The following is a 17322-nucleotide window of genomic DNA, read 5'->3' as shown; positions in this document are numbered from 1 at the left end:
CTCCTAAACACACAACTCCAGAACCCATAATAACGCCACAAGCAAAAGAAGGTCAATAGAAGCAACTCTAAACAAGGGTTCCAGATCAGGAAAGCAAAGTCATAGTCACTGGCGTCTGGCAGACATGTCCATGCCTGATGAAGATGCCACCTGTGGCCTTGTCTTCGTTGTGCATCCAAATATTTGCACCAACAACTAATCAAACTGTTGTAAAGACGATGCTTCTATCCGATAACCTAACAATGCGAAAATCATTACTGGTGGAAGAACAGTGTTCAACACACTCATCTTGTGCTGCCTTTGCTCAGTGAGAAACTATTGCACACCAATGAAACCAATCTCAGGAACAACAAAGTAAACTTCACACAATAAACATCAACTATCATAGAGAAGTGAGCTTGTACTAAAACAAAACCATGCAGCCTAATTTTGCAAGGCTTTTGCAGAAACACGCCAAGCAGTAAACATAACCCCAAAGATCCTAGAGAGATAAACAAAGGCAAGCATTTGCCAGGAGAGAGATGCAGCTAAGAACTAAGATCAGAAACTATCCGCATGAACCGCCCAGACTACCAAGAGTCAACCGAGAGCCACCTTCCAAGAAAACAGAAAGCCTGAACAAGACCACTGCAACTATTATATTGCCAAAAGAATATTTGGAAAGATGCATCTTTTTGCTTTATGATAATTTCATCAATGGTAAATTCGCACCTGAAGTTTAAGAACTTTAGAATACAAAATTCAAAACCAAGATACCAGTTACAGAGCTCAGAAAACAGAAGGACTAGATAGCAGAAGCATAAACTGAATAAAACAGGACAACAGAAAGGAGAAAAGAGAAGGGGGAAAAAGAAGATGCAGCAATCTTTACGATGGGGATTTACAGCAAAACAATCCTACAACGCATCATCAGGAAGACATGCAAGGCAAAGTGACTTCCACTGAGCATCTCCTTCCGTAGTCCGTACTATGTAAAACATGACTAAAACACCAAATTCCTACAATATTGTAGAGAAACAGGAATAAAACACAACAGAAACACCAAATTTCAACTGTGAACTGTTGTGAAAGATAGAAGCAACAAGCCTACATAACCAAACTTGTACTATTCATTTTCAAGAAACAGTACTATCTGTCCCAATAAAAAAGAAGGAACAGATATCATATATTGATCCGTGAAAGAAAGTACAAAGCTATGTCCCTGTGAGAAATGTACAAAAGGAGCGTAACAAAGATCTCCATGAAGAAAGAATTAAATCCTAACTAACCCTTTCATTTTCAACTCATTTACAACACACCAATGACTCACAGCTCACCACCCCCTCATCCCCAAGTACACTTCCCGATTTACATTACACAATTAAAACCAGTCTTCAAGGAATTAGCTTCAACAGAAACTGGGGGCAAGGTGGCTTCTTGGTACAACAAATTAATGGCTCAATGACTCCCTAGTCCACACCAGTCATTGAAATTTACAACACTGATATGGACAACTATCGACAGAAATTCAGAACATGACATCTACAGCTACAAAAACAACAAAGAGGGCATTACATATGGACCTAATACAAAAGTCTATCTTTACACAGAGACATCCGGTTGGTTACATGCACACTGATACAATAAAACAAGTTGAAAGCCAAAGTAGTCAAAAGGCTTCTGTTGCACACTTGGCAACCCATCCATGTAAGACATCTTCCACCATGTGACCAGCACAAGCTGATTCAAGCATAAATAGAAAGAGTTCCCCTCTCTACTCCTGGATATGATATTAAAAGAAAACCCGCATGTCAATAGACATCAGATAAAATAACTTGCCAAGACACCACCTCATAATCTATTGCTGCCCATTTAATAAAATAAAAAGAAGAGGACAAAAATGAAAATAGCAAATCAAAGTTCATAGTTGAACCAGCCATGGCGCATATTAAACTTCCCAGCACAAACATAAGACATTAGACAAAACATAAGACACATTAGACAACAACATCAACAAGACAACAAGCAACTTCCTCCTCAGTTACTTCTAAAGTTAGCAGATCAAAGCCATTCATACTGACTTGCCAATCAAAACTTTTAAGAGGGAGGAAAGATTGAGATAACATTCCAACACCTCAGCCAATAAGTCGAGCCTATAAACAATTCAGACATGACTTGCATACAAACATCACTTAAATGTCAAGGGCAAAGAACACACAACAAATTCTATTTTTCTTTTCCCTTTGTGGCATCCATCATCTTTATTTCAGCTAAGATAAAGTAAATCCTTCACTTGAGAAATAAAACAGAAAATCTAGAAAAACCTCCCACAATCACATAGACATATGAAATTTCCAAACTATAAATATCACAAACTCATAATCAATTGTCTAAATGAAAGATTAGGTAGTAGCACAGCAATAACAAAGAAGATAACTGCAGCAGGATATGAGTAACCAAACCTGAACAGTGATATCTTGATAGTTATGCTACTGAAAGTTACTAATTGTTTTCAACACACAGTAATTGCCACAGATAAATGTTCTGTAGAAAGCAGTATAAAAGCAAGGGGGGAAATTATAATTCCGACCTATGCAGACCGATAGAACTTACTTCTCCATGACGATACAACGATTGCAGGTGGGCTCATTGAAACACAGATGAAGATGAACAGTAGCTATCCCAGGCTAGACACACTGTTGAAGGTCCAAACATACCTGCAGTCTCAAAGACAAACCAAAGAAGGACAAATAGTCTGCTTGTGTATTGTGTCACTCGGATGGTAATCTTCTCCTCTTCCCATAATCCACATCCCTTGATCGAGAACGATGATCATCTTCTGGCATTGCCTTGGACCTGCTGCGAGGTCTTGAAGAAGAGTGTCCTCTGTCCCGGTCATCCTCATAGGCCACGTCACGCTCTCTCCGCCGATGGTCTCGGTAACTATCTTTTTCTTCCTTGTACCTAGGCTCCCTATGCTCCCTCTCAGACCTGTCCCAGTCTTGTTCCCTTTCATCACGATGCCTCCTCTCAGAGGTTCCTGTCCACTCACGCTCAGATTCCCTTTCTCTTTCCCTAGGGGCAGCACTTGACCTAACTGGTTTCTCATGATTTGCCTCCCCATAGTTTCCATACTCAGACCCACCATCATCACCACCATAGCTCGATTCCCTAGTTCTTCGATCCTGTTCTTCTCCGGTCCACCCAGCCATGCTTGGATCATTCCACATAGGGGCATGATGCCCCTCCATTCCAGATGAACCCATCATCCCCATCCCATTCGTTGCCATGCCCCTGCCAAAGAAAGCTGGGTTTACATGAGGAGCAACCCCAGCAAGTCCCATTGCATTAACACCAGGAAATTGAGGAAGCATTCCAGGAAAACCAGGACCAGGAAAACCTCCGTAACCACCTCCGCGGCCCATATATGTTGGATCAAACCCAGGACCCATCATACCCGGTGCATTCATCATACCTCCAACAGGACCACCAAATCCAGGACCTCCAAGTCCCTGTCCATAGCCTCCCCCATTAGCACCAGTTCCAACCCCGGCATTGTTTCCAACCATGTTCCTTGCACCCATAGCCCCTCTTCCCCTCCCAGGTCCTCCACCACCAGGACCTCTGTTGAGTACTCCCTGTCCACCTCGTCCCCAATTATTACCCCTTCCAAAATTTCTCCCTGTGTCTCCACCTTGAAAATTCATATTTCCCCCTCTCCCAGCACCATCATTCATAGGCCTTCTTCCTTGGGGCTGAGTCTGAACCTGGCCTTGGGATTTGTTGACATAAGAATCTCCCATCTGCTTTAGAGTTTGTGAAGAAGCAAAGGCCACAACACAAGCTCTCCCATTGAAAACATAACCATCCATTCCCTCTTTGCATGCACTGGCAGCTGCTGGGTCATAAAAATCTACCTGACAATAACCTTTGGATTTACCACTGGCTCTCTCATCAAAGAACTTAATTTCCTTGATCCTCCCAAACTGAGACAAAACACCTTCCAGCTCAGCATCAGTAGTCCACCAATGGAGTTCTCCAACAAACAGTGTGGCCGAACCATTCTCAACTGGGGGACGGATTTGGTTTTCATTTACCATTGGACGATTAACATTTATCTTCATATTCATTTGATTAGCAGGCATCTGTTGAACAGCTGGAGGACCATTACTACCAGAATTCATCGATGGAATAGGGCCATTTGCAATTTTTCCAGTAAGATCTGAAGAATCAGCGACAACATTAGACTGCATAGTTGCTGCCCCTTGAAACCCCATATTCCTCACTTGAGCATCATGAGTCATCTCCATAACCCTCCCCTTTTGAGATGCCATTTCTGGCACCACAGACACTGGGGGCTGATCCTTCTGTTCAGGAACACTAGAATACTTTCCTTCAACTGAAAAACCCGGATTTTTCACTTCCTGAGAAGCACCACCTTGAACTCTTTGTTCAGGAACATTATTTTTCTGAGCTTGGAGTCCTCCATTCCCAACACCAGCAGGTGGGAGTGGCGGCTCAGGTCGGTGCATCTGCAGGAAGCCTTCTCCAACATTAACATCATTGTAGAGATCGTCGTACTCGTCATCTTCTACCATCGGTTCTTCATCTGCAAGCGCAGGTATGGCTCCACTTTCCTGATATTGGAGCTTCTGAGCACCTCCATATTCCTCCTCCTCATAATCTATTTGCTCCTCGCCCATTGGATCCATTTAGACCAACCAATCAATACAACCCGAGCACAACAATATCTCTACCTATACAAAACAGAAGAGAAAAACAAAGAAACTATCCTTTAGATCCATCTCAACTACAGAAAATAAATATAGAGAAGTGCAGATCTGAAAACAAACGATCTTAATCACAGAAACTAAAACCAATTGCTTACATAACTCCACGGAGCCCTAATGAACTCTCATGATATACCCTTTGTCATAAAATTTATGTAATATAATCAAACTTGGGAAACCGTAGAGTTCCACAATCGAATTCAATCAGAGAAATCTAAATTACTAAGTAGCATAAACCCTAACCCTAGAGAGCAAACAAAGATTCAAACTTTCAAAACCCACAGCAGAAACAGGTCAAGAACACAACCCAGTTCGCAAAAACCTAATTTACGGCCATACAAAAAGCTCCAAACTTTAAGCTTAAACGATTCAACAAGCTAATAAAAAAGCACAAATTGATAGAAAAGCTCAAATCTTGGAATGAGATTCAAGCACAGATTGCAGAGATTGGCTTACTATCTTCGATTGCTTCGAATATGTGTTGGGGTGGTGTTGTAGCTACCAAAGAAGGGTTAGGGTCCGATGAACTCTCATCAATATCGAATTGTTGTTTGGTGATTTTTTTAAAGTCTTATTGTTTTACAGTGATAACCCAGATGAATCAAGTCCCTAGTTTCCTCTCCTCTCTTATCTTAATAGGGGCAGTAAATTGTAAACAGTAATTCTAATCTGCCTTGTTCAGAATTGACCCTTTACCTATTCTCTTTTGTTTTATAACCTTTTCTCTGATGACCCATTACCTCTTTAAATGGTCAAATTTCAGTTCATTCAGGTGTCACAAATATTTGGGGGATTAGGACCTTCATATCATCCATTCATCCACCATGCAATTCTTGTAACCAAAATGGAGTATTGGTCATGTTGATTTGCCTGAATATGATTTAAATATTTTTTTTATTTTTTATTTTTATGGATGCTCGATATAATTTACAGTGAAATATTGTATCAGTTCTAGTTATGCCGTTTTGAGTTCAAATGACCAATTTGAGCGACTTTTCTAACATGAATGCTTCACATTTAGGTGACATAGACATTGTGCTATGGATGATCAAAAACAAACAACTATAAGGTCTTGTAAAGCTTTTCTGTTTCTCTTGATCTGACGGTAGGAACTGTCTTATGCGCAGGTTGGATAAGATTATAGGAATTAAACAACGAAAAACGAAAATGTCTTCCAGGGGTACTCAAAAGTCAAAAGGTAAAAAAATGAACATACATTTAACAATATAAGGTTGTTTATGCACAATCTGTAACAAAAATTTGTCTAACTCAAATTAGAAAGTGCTGTGTACTACAACAAATGCAACCCAAAAGAATTGAACTATCTGAAATGTGTATATCATAACTGAAGAAAAAAGAAACAGGAATAGGCTAATTATCTTAAGCAACTATCTAAGCTGAAAACCAAAACTGCAATTCAGCCAGGTTCATGTCTACCCAACTCGCGATTCTCACTCTGATCCTCCGGGCCACTTGGACATGTAATCATCAATACGCTATTTCCTATTTGGCTTCTAAGAGACCTATTGCCCTCTAACAAAACATTCATTACAAAAAGAAAACCCCACATCTCTTACAACGTTAAGATGAGAAACTATATTTTACACCACCTCTTGGAAGCACAATTGTTTGGATGAGACCAAGCAAATACCATGAGGTCAGATACTGAGCATTCCAATTTTGATCAGGAAATGCCAGCACATGATCCAGTATATGTGCATCAGTACATACCCTTGAAAACAGGATTTGTTCTACAGATGCTTGCACCGTATTCCTCATACTCTGCTTTTGTATGGCAAGCCTGTACACAGATGAGACCCATTTCAATCAATATAGAACATTTGGCGAGGCGAAAACAATAAACTTCAGCAAACTTCATCATAAGCATAAGAAAAGGTGAAAGCTTGGCATTGCTGCTTAGCCTTCACAGTTAGAAACGCTCTGCATGCAGTTTTGGAAAGAAGATGGGTGGTAACCAGTTAAGCTAACTCCAGTTTTTGAATATGAGTTCCCAAAGCAAAATGCATGAGAATGGACAAGTCGGACTGACCCCTTCCAAGAGAGGGTTTGCAAGGTTCTAGCAACATACAGAAGCAGTCTACAAATCAAGGGAATATAAGATACTTGAAATGGGTACACTTGCATAGATAATACCAGGGGAACTCAATATTGTATACCCACTTTTGCTTAGAAGTTGAAATGAATGTAGTTACTGGCTGTAGAGTGAAGCCGCATAGTAGAGCAGCTGCACTGGACTGCCACTAACACAGCATTGTTATAGGTGAACTTACTGACCATACACATAAATAGAGCAGCTTTGCAGCCAATGTGACTGGCTAATTAGCCACCATTATAAGATTTTATATGCCCATAAGCAAAAGTCTGGATATGTCCAACATTTGAAAAACAAATGGAATATGAGGTTCAAGCTTTCTGGAAAGAAGGATAAGAATGCAATAGGCCAATAATCACCATGCCACTGATTAGAAGAAGAAATTCATACCCCAAAGAATTCAGGTGTGGATGCAAGTACGGAGCCTCCAAACCAAACTGCATATCTCTGGATGGGATGGCTTACCACGTTTACTTCCACTGGATGTGACTGCAGACCCAGATAAATGTAAAAATCAGATTAATCGACTGTTCTGAAACTGAAACTTAACAAGTCCATGGCCAAATACACATTGCAGACACAACAAAAAATCTTACTTTCAGTTCTCCACCGACTCGAGCTTCAGATGCATGAAGCCGGGCATCCACAATCTTCTTTATATCTCTTTGCAGCCTTCTATGGAAGTCCTTGAACATCGTTGAACCTCCAGACAACACAATATTCTGATAAGAGAAGAATAACAAGACTACATCACTAACTTGTTTGAAAAAAGGTAAATTCCAAGAGTACCAAGCCTGTAAGCATGGGCCCAAAACAATTTAAGCACCAGACATGGACACAGAGGAGGAGATCAATGCCGACTGGGACTGAATGATCGTACATAGTTAGATGAAATTGTAGCAAACAATATTTGGACAATTAGCAGTAAGGCATATACGAAGAAAAAAATTTGATTCACATAAGATAAAGATAAAGATTATCGTGACACTATGTCTGAAACTTGCAACTAAACAATTTCAACACCAGACATGGGCACAGTTAAAAGAAATTGTAGCAAACAATTCTTATATGGTACAATAAGGCACAAAAGAAGAGATACGTATAACCTACGTCGAAAGAAAGAGTGAAAGGTCATTGAGTGATGATACATTAACACCATTATCGGTCCCAAATACCACATTTGAGATGAAGCAAATTATTTCTTAGTGCTTAGATAAAGGTACTGATACATAGACAAATCAGCTCAAATGTGTTGCAAGCCCCACATTACCTTATACAAAGACCTCCTGGTGTCAATTGGAGCAGACTGAATACATTTGTCAATTACAACTGGTAATGGAGTGGTGAAATCGCTGCTGTAAATCTCAGGATTAAAAAATACCTGTAAAAAAGTCAATAACGTATTTTCAGAACAATGTTTAGCTACACCTAAGATGAAGTCAATGAGAAGCAATTAGAAGAAAGTAACTCTTCTAGTATGTTGACTGAGATGGAAAAAAAAAAAAAAAAAAACACTCATGTCAAATAGGAAAAGGAGTGGTAGTTAGAGGGCGAACAAACCTCTGGTCCAAGAAATCGTTCATAGCCAATATCACAAGTGTACGGTGCTCCTGTCTTTGGTTTAATGCCTTTCCATTGCTTAATATACTTGGATGGTTCTTTATCATGCTTGTTGAACTCCTGGAACATTAGGGAAACAAGATACTATCATTAAAATTATCTACATATAGAAAATTAAAAAATATAAATTAAGGTCTGAGCTTGCAGTATAAATTTGGGAAGATCATTAGGCAGGTATAGAGAAATAGTACACCTAGCTGAAACAAGTCATTAAAACTAAATTAACATGGAGGTAAAAAAGACCTTGACGATGTCAGAACTAGTATAGCAATACATTTCCTTCACTTTTCTAGCTACATCAAAGGAGTCTTCTGGTGGCACATTCTCTCCTCTTTCCTGCACAAAGTGTGAAAATCATGAGTATACGAACCCTTCATTTGGAAAAATTCATCACTCATGAGTGCAATAAATTAGCCAAATCGTCTCTAATAAAACTAAGAAATAAAGTAGGAACCTATCATTAAATCTTCCTTGCAAGTCAATCTACATTCCAGATTTAACATCTTCATTTTTCCATCCACTCATATAGTACGTAAAAGGGTAAAAAGCGCAAAAAGTAGTCAGCATACCCGCATAAGTTGTTGGACAAAAAGAGTGACATCTCTCCCTGCAATTGGAACAGACTTGATGCTGCTCCCAATAACATAACCTTCGGCAACAGGAACAACATGACTGGCCCCATCTCCAACATCTACTACAACACCTGTCATCTCACACTAAGAAAATTGTAGGTCAATCTACGAGGAAACGTCAAAGAGCTATCAAAACAATAACCAAAATGCACACACATGGACGAGGACTTCTCACAACTATAACAACACATTTACACGAATATCAAATAAACTCTATAGTTCCTAACATTAAACATCCACATACTAAACACAAATGTCATGTAATTCGTAACCATTAAAATGTGGAAGCTCCAATACTAACCTTAGAGGTAGTGTAGCCAGCTGCAAGAGCAAGAACCGAGTTCACAGCAATGTAAAGGCCAGGAACATTGAAAGTCTCAAACATAATCTCCCCCGTATACTCCCGGCTCTCCGGGGCAGTAAGCGGGCTCTCAGTCAAAAGAAAGTAATGATCTTCAGGGTCACAACGCAAGTAATTAAATATACACTGCTGCCAGAACCGCTCCATCGAGTCCCAGTTCTCCACCTGCCCATGACTAATCGGATACTTCAAATTATAAGTCGAGCTGGATCTCGATTTCTCGATAGCCTCATCCCCTATGAAGAAATCAAGATCGGCCATCACGCCGGCATTGTGCTGCGCTATCCAGCTGGCCTTGGAGGAGGTGCTTCTCGATTGGTTCACAAACGAATCGTTGACTGCAACTACTGTGGGCACAATGTAACACGGCTCGACGTTGCCGGCAAACCCCATCTTAGTATAGCTAGAAGAACAAGACACGGAAAAATCAATTAGTAACCGGTGTGTCGGCAGGGTTGTTGAAAACCCGAAAACTTTTACTGTTTATATATACAGTTCATATCGATAATAATTTGTATTGAACAGGATGTTTACCCGGTGCCATTGTCGATGACTACTGCGGGGCGAGAAGCAGGGTCCATTGGGATTGGGTTTGGTGGGTATGGATCTGCAGCTGAGATCCAAGAGAGGGAGCGAGGGAGAGGATCATGGTATTGGAGAGCGCAGCAGAGGTGATGATAAAGAGAGCGAAGAGGGAGGTGGTGGTGGTGTTGGTGGGGATGGTGACGCAGACTTGGATCGGAAGCGACTCAAGAGAGCAGAGTTGCTGCACCAGTTGGTGGTGGTTGGGATTCCCATTTCAAATACGACGGGTTAAATCAGTGGCAGCTCTCATGGACTTCTTCATCATTGTTGTTTCTGAATCTGCGTTTGTTTGGTTTTTTTTGGTTTTCTGCGATTCGATGATGGGTTTTATGATTGGGGAGAACTGGAACAACGGCGCACCGACTGAGACGACCCCTTTGCCTTTGGCTTTTCTTTTTCTATATCTTTGCTTCTGTTTTGGGTTACTTAAACTTATGATTTTGTCGTACGGGTTCAAGAATACGACGTTGGGCTCTTCTCCGTTACAAATACTGCAACTGCGTGCATTTTGATACAACTTATGTAACGTTCTAGCATTTTGATCAAATGTCACTAGTTTATATACAAAATTGTAGTTGAAGAACTCGAAGCTCAACTCTTTGAGAGAAAAATGGGACACAAATCTCGTCTCCATAACACAAGAAGTATGAATCATTGAATTACACGAAAGTTTTACGGATCGTTCAACCAACGCACGATTACAAGAAGTATAAATTGCACGAAAGATTTACAGATTGCTCAACCAACACAAAACTACTAGCAAAGACAATCAAACTTAAGTTTGGTTCAACAAAGACGATCGAACTTAAGTTCGATTCAACGGTTCACTGCAAACATGTCTTTACCGATTAACCAACCCACATTGGTAACTTCCTTTTCTTTCGGTTTGGGTCAAAACCAAAATTTAGTAGCTTTCCCCAACAAAAAGAATAAAAAAAACCAATATTTAGAAAGAAGTTAAATTCCTACCTATCAATAGAATTGTTTGTATCCGGTAAACCATTACGTGAATGTATCGGATGTTAATTAGTTGCAGATCATTGATTTTGATGTGTTTCTGTTTTCGTCTATGTGCATAACACTATAACACTGATTTCATGAGACACAATATATAAGAGGTGTAATCTCTTTCTCCCAAATAACCCTCTTTTGTCTTGCATAGCCTTAAAATGAAGAGCATAATATATGTAGCAGTTCTCGTATACTTGTTTCAAGCTTCATTTCTTCCATTAACTCAGTGCAGCGTTTACCTTCCAACGGATGCCAATCTCATCGCCCAAACATGCCAGAAAACCCCGAAACCCGATCTCTGCATCTCTTCTCTCAAATCGGTCCCGGGGAGCTCCGATGCAGACATGAAACACTTAGCCCTCATAATGTGCGACAAAGTACTCAAGGGCAAAGCACAGAATGCTCTGAACATAATCAACAATCTGCTTAAGCAGACCCCTATAGGGAGTAAAAAAGCCTTACTCGCATGCGCAGACTACTACACCACCATCATAGAGTTTCATATCGAAAAGCAAGCACACAACGGCATTACTGGGTGTGCAGCCTAGGATGGCTGCGCAGCAAGCCATGGATGATACTGTGTATTTGGTCAAGGAATGTAACAATGGTTTGGGATTTTCATCCAAGTCTCCTCTAGCAGTGACGAGCGCAAGTGTGGATGATTTTGCGGCCATTACTAAAGCAATGGTGCAGATATTGTCATGATATATATTAGCTATACGTGTGATCAGAAAATGTTAGTTACCTTGACAACTCAATAAAATTGCTTCAGTACTTGAACTTTGGTATTGCTAGATACAAGTTCGGAACCAAATGGCCTTACTTTATATTCCGTTTTGGCAAAATCGTTTCCCTGCCATCTTCATTTTAGTACATGCAATGATGAAACAGATCAGAGCATCAAATGCCACAAATTTTAGAACAGAATCACAAATTTTACCTCATACAAAATGTACACGAGCTAAAATTATTTTAGTAAAACAGAATCATAAATTCTGACTATTAGAAAGAGCAATAATTTAGGCATGTCTTACTAGAGAAAGTTCTATGTATAAATATAACTTTGATCATAATATAATTCTGTCTTTCTAAATACGACATGCATTCCGAACATTGCTATATGTACCGATGCACATAACGTCTCGATCACATGAAGATGTTCGCGTGTAGAAAGCTACCAACAATGTCTCTCATATATTAATATCCGTTGCGCTTACCACGCATAGTGACATAGAAAACGATTGGGATTATTTCGATCATTTATTCATACCTTCAAGTTTTGAAATATGAATAAAAGCTCCCTTATGTAAATCAATATCAAAAGATGTTATACCTTATATCGATCAACATTGACTTGACTAGTACATATTGGAAAGCAATTTTTGAAAATCCCCTTAATTGTTCTAATCGGTCAGATCTTAGTGAATGGCAATTAGTATTTTTTCCATGAAAACTAATATTGCTTTCTTTCAGACATGCATATCAGCTAGTCCTGGACTTGGAATCCTCGACTCTTCTACAGCTTGTACACGAGCTCGGTTTCTGATTTTTGTGCTATATAAACGCTGACTGCCTCACACTTCCACCAATATCCTACCAACAAAGTCTCAAAACTCCCCTACAAATTTGGTGCATAGCCCCAAAAAATGAAGAGTTCAGTACGTCTAGCAGTACTTCTGGTATGTCTCATTGCTGTGTTCCTCCCCATAAGCCATTGCAGTGTGCCAAATGATTTCAAACTCGTCGAGGAAACATGCAAAAAAACATACCACTATGATCTCTGTCGCTTTGCTCTTAGCCGGGTGCCTGAGAGCGCCCATGCCGACGTCAAAGGTGTTGGTACAAGAATTGTTGGCTATCCCTTTATGATCAAAACACAAGGATACATGCTACATGTTGTAGCCTGGTAGCAAGGACTACTCAAGTGAAGAATGAAGAACCTGACAGATCTCATGTGCATCAGGTAGTTCATGCATATGCATCAGGTAGTTCATGCATGTGCATCACATTCATTCACTAAGAATGGCAGCCGTGCTTGCCATCCCGATTAAACGGATACCCCTGCTGTATCTGTTCTATCTACTGGGTCTGACCATGTACACATTCAAATGTGTTTGCTTCAGTTTCTAAGTGTTTGAATTTCAAATACCTTTTAGCAAAACATTAGTCTATTCGTACTTGAGCTCCAAGTTAGTCTAGGGTGGTGTGGCAAACCAACCCGTGACCACATAACTTGAACCCTTGGGAACCAGCTGGGTTTTGTGATTCAAAAACCAAGTTTGACAGCTGCCCATGTGATGCACCGCCCAAGCTATCAGCAGTCCTAAGTGTTCTCTTAGGTAAAGTGGTTTTGTAGAGTCTTCATGCTTGACTAAATCTGATCTAGTTTTCCCAAAACCTTTTGTCTTATCCTTTTGGCTTTAGTCTTTCCTAGGAAAGTCTATTCTCAGCTTTTGTCTTGTGAGTGGAGGGATCCCTAGGGGTCCTATCCATCCTAGTATTCCAGACAAGCAGCTAGAGTCCAAAAGAATCTTGTTGATGTGGCAAACGTGCTTGCTTCCTCATAGCTGTGCACTTTGCCTATAAATAGAGAGCAAGACCTCTCTTGCTCCTTGGTTGTTGAAAATTGTCATTTGCATTTTCTCCCTTTGAGTCTTAGCATTATTGCTTCTTTGCTCCTTTGCTCTAAGTCTTCCTTGTTGATTATAAATCTTAGAGCTGAGCATCAAAACATTTTCAAAACCCATTTCATTGTTCATTGTTCATGCATACCTTGAGAGTTGTCTAGGTGATGCAACCCGGAGAAGTCTTCATAAAGAATTAGCTAAGGAGTTAGTTAAGTTCGTGTGAAGCAAGTTGTAAGCTGTCCTTGAGAATTAGCTAAAGGTGTTAGTTGAATTCTGCATAGAAGCTTAGATTCGAGCTATGTGTAAAACACTTGAGTGACAAGAGAGCAAGTTCAGTTGTGTGCTAGTAGTTAGACTAGGCAGGATGGCTAGGTGTTGTGCCATCCTCTGAGTTGTGAGTCTTGTAAGAAGTGTCTTTACAATAGTGGAATAGTTTGTCTCTCAAGAGTTAGAGGCACGCAGTTTTTCTCCCTGGTTGCAGGGTTTCTGCGTATAAAAAACGTACTGGTGTTATATCTATTACTTTCAGTACTCGCCTTTTTATTTATACAACTTAGTCTCACAGCAAAAAGGATAGCACAATCTTTGCTATCCTTGTGCGCGGGATAGAGCAAAAAGTTGTCAGGGCCTATTCACCCCCCCCCTCTAGGACCTTCAAAAGGCTTAGCCCTCATAATGGCTGATGTCGTACTCGGTCGAGCCCGGAATACAACCGTGAACAAAATCCAGGTGCTGCGTAAGAGTAGCCCAGGAGACAAACGCTTCGATGATTGTTTGCTACATTACACAGCAATAGAATTTGACATCGCACATTTTGACGAACATTTTCGTAATCACGATTATACGTCGGCAGAGGCAACCATGGAAGATGCTTTCTCTCAAGCTGGAAACTGCGAACTTCTTTTTGATCGGCCGAAATCATCTCCTCTGCATGAGTATAACATACTTGTGACTCATCTAGGAGCTTTGTATTGGAGTTTTATCTCCTTGCTTGACCAAACAGGTCTTTGCCCAATTGGTAGTTTGGCATCTGCAATAGAGTTTATCCATTTCTCACAAAAAAATATGAAGGACAAAAACGGATAATTACCACTATTGGTACATGGTAATACTGCATGACATCATAATTAACTCAACTCTGCCAAAGAAAGAAGATAATGTCACAATTAAAAAAGTACATAAACTACGAAAGCTCTTCTAGTGAGGACTCTTAAGTTGAGGACTTGATGAGGACTTTTCGGTTTATGGTTTAAAAGACCCAATTTTTGATCACTTTTTGATATCTCATCCGTTCAGTTTTTAGGTTTATATAAGTAGATCATTTATACAAATTTTCAGTCAAATTGGTATTCGTTAAGATAACAAACTAGATCAAATTAATGGACGAACCAAATCTGTCAAATATGAACCGTTCAAGTTCATAATTGATAAATCACACTTATGAATGCTTTAACAATTTTCAATATAGCTGAAAATTTAGAGAAATAATATACTCATAAATACATATAAATTGAACGGTCAAGATGTGGATATAAGATCATAAAAAGATGGGATAAACCGAAAAGTCTTCACAAAGTCCTCAACTTAAAAATCCTCACTAGAAGGGCTCCCATAAACTACATGCATGTATATATGAATCTACAATAAACTTAAAAGTCCTCACTAGAAAGGCTCTCATAAACTACATGCATGTACATATGAATCTACAATAATTGATGCTGCCAAACCCTAGCAAGGGACGGCAATCCAAACTTACGGATTCAACTTGGCTCGCCATATATATAAGTTCGTAAAACTCGACCATAGGCCCATAGCTGTACGTTGAAGTTGAGAAAGATTAAATGTTCCGATCCACTGGTTTATACCAGCCGCTAGGCAAAAGTTGGCAACTATTCAAAAGGTTAGGCAACACTTTCCCCAAATTGCAAACTTAAGTCACAAGTTAGTTCTGAAAATAGTATAAAGCATGAAACGAAAATTAGTTAGACTGTAATTAATTGTTAGGTAAAGATATGTTTCATTAGTATAAATATAGGTGCATACCATCTCTCTTCTCACACCCTGCACTAGTTAACAATAATATTGCTCTAATCTTTTTTTAAATGGCAAGTTTTAAGTTGTTGGTTTCTCTATCCCTCGTCTTGGCTATCACCTCCCTTCCACTCCCATCAAGTGCGCAAACTTGTAATCCCTCCGGAACTCTGGTTTGCAAGGGAAAGTCGTACCCTAAATATACATGCTCGCCGCCTGTAACAGCAAAAACCGAAGCCTTGCTCACACTCAACGATTTCAGCGAAGGCGGTGACGGGGGAGGACCGTCATATTGTGACGGAAAATACCATTCAAACAGTGAGAAGGTTGTGGCACTTTCCACCGGGTGGTTTGATAATAAATCGAGATGTGGGAAGATGATCAGAATTACGGCAAGAAATGGAAAGACTACGACTGCAAAAGTTGTGGACGAATGCGATTCGCGTGCTGGGTGTGATAAAGAGCATGCAGGTCAGCCGCCGTGTAGGAACAATATCGTAGATGGGTCTGCAGCTGTGTGGAAAGCTTTGGGACTTGATCAAGATGAAGGTGTTGTTCCGGTGACTTGGTCCATGGCATAGTTAGCTACTTCTACTCTCATATATAGCATCTGCACCTCAGCTAAATGAATACATAAAAGAAGGACCATATATATGATTAATCCAATAACTACTAATTGGTTATCATATAATGCTGATTTTGGAATAAATGGCAATACATGCCTTTTCCCTTCTGTTGATGTTTGTTTTTGTTATGTGTACGTGATGATGAGTTTACATTACTTCAATAGATGAATTCGAACTACCAAGTAATTTAGAACTTTGAAATTCTACCAAAGCTAGCCCCGGTTAGTTGTAGCAGCTGAATTGGCTGGAAGTATAGTTCTTATGTAGATGGATCATATGAACTTAGCGTATCAATTGGTATGCGCATACGAATCGACTCGCTGAGTTATGTGTTAGCTAGATTATAACTAGTAAGCGATTAATTGATCCATCTCCTTTAATAATAAAATTTTGATTCTGATGAGTTATCAATGAAATTACGAAGAAGTACAGTTAAAATTATTTTGGTAAAACAGAATCATAAATTCTAAAAACATAATCTAAAACTATTACAAAGAGCTATAATTTAGGTCTGTCTTACTAGAGAAAGTTTTCTGTATTTCAAGAAAATTAAAAATAAATATAACTTTGATCATAATATAATTCTGTCTTTCTAAATACGACATGCATATTCCGAACATTGTTATATGTACCGATACACATAACGTCCCGATCACATGAAGATGTTCGCGTGTAGAAAGCTACCAACAATGTCTCTCATATATTAATATCCGTTGCGCTTACCACGCATAGTGACATAGAAAACGATTGGGATTATTTCGATCATTTATTCATACCTTCAAGTTTTGAAATATGAATAAAAGCTCCCTTATGTAAATCAATATCAAAAGATGTTATACCTTATATCGATCAACATTGACTTGACTAGTACATATTGGAAAGCAATTTTTGAAAATCCCCTTAATTGTTCTAATCGGTCAGATCTTAGTGAATGGCAATTAGTATTT

The 17322-nt window shown here is 39.5% G+C and overlaps 3 protein-coding genes across 3 annotated transcripts; 1 reads left to right on the top strand and 2 right to left on the bottom strand.

Moving 5' to 3' along the window:
* Window positions 1–2174: 2174 nt before the first annotated feature.
* On the bottom strand, window positions 2175–5372 carry LOC101309507. Its single transcript, XM_004309955.1, has 2 exons — window positions 5226–5372; window positions 2175–4736 (listed from the first exon to the last, which is right to left on the bottom strand). The coding sequence occupies exon 2, from the start codon at window positions 4689–4691 to the stop codon at window positions 2751–2753; it is 1941 nt and encodes a 646-aa protein (XP_004310003.1). The 5' UTR covers window positions 4692–4736; window positions 5226–5372; the 3' UTR covers window positions 2175–2750.
* An 840-nt stretch (window positions 5373–6212) lies between these two features.
* Window positions 6213–10441, bottom strand: LOC101309215 (actin-related protein 3-like). Its single transcript, XM_004309954.1, has 9 exons — window positions 10030–10441; window positions 9436–9898; window positions 9072–9218; window positions 8746–8838; window positions 8443–8562; window positions 8153–8263; window positions 7479–7604; window positions 7273–7371; window positions 6213–6570 (listed from the first exon to the last, which is right to left on the bottom strand). Exons 1-9 carry the CDS (start codon window positions 10074–10076, stop codon window positions 6490–6492), a joined length of 1287 nt encoding a protein of 428 aa, XP_004310002.1. The 5' UTR covers window positions 10077–10441; the 3' UTR covers window positions 6213–6489.
* Window positions 10442–15820: 5379 nt separating this feature from the next.
* On the top strand, window positions 15821–16330 carry LOC101310859 (kiwellin-like). The gene has a single exon (XM_004310117.1). It carries the CDS (start codon window positions 15821–15823, stop codon window positions 16328–16330), a length of 510 nt encoding a protein of 169 aa, XP_004310165.1.
* The last annotated feature ends 992 nt before the right edge of the window (window positions 16331–17322 follow it).

This window comes from Fragaria vesca, unplaced genomic scaffold (genome assembly GCF_000184155.1).
Source record: "Fragaria vesca subsp. vesca unplaced genomic scaffold, FraVesHawaii_1.0 scf0513160_u, whole genome shotgun sequence".
NCBI classification, from domain to species: domain Eukaryota; kingdom Viridiplantae; phylum Streptophyta; class Magnoliopsida; order Rosales; family Rosaceae; genus Fragaria; species Fragaria vesca.
This window is presented reverse-complemented; position numbering and strand designations above follow the sequence as displayed.

Excerpts from the sequence above, each read along its gene's own strand:
- LOC101309507 (XM_004309955.1), bottom strand. The coding sequence starts at position 4,691 with ATGGATCCAATGGGCGAGGAGCAAATAGATTATGAGGAGGAGGAATAT.
- LOC101309215 (XM_004309954.1), bottom strand. The coding sequence starts at position 10,076 with ATGGACCCTGCTTCTCGCCCCGCAGTAGTCATCGACAATGGCACCGG. Across the intron at positions 8,563-8,745 it reads CTAGTTCTGACATCGTCAAG|GAGTTCAACAAGCATGATAA; the intron begins GTCTTTTTTACC and ends CTAATGTTCCAG. Across the intron at positions 7,372-7,478 it reads GAGTCGGTGGAGAACTGAAA|TCACATCCAGTGGAAGTAAA; the intron begins GTAAGATTTTTT and ends CTGGGTCTGCAG.
- LOC101310859 (XM_004310117.1), top strand. The coding sequence starts at position 15,821 with ATGGCAAGTTTTAAGTTGTTGGTTTCTCTATCCCTCGTCTTGGCTATC.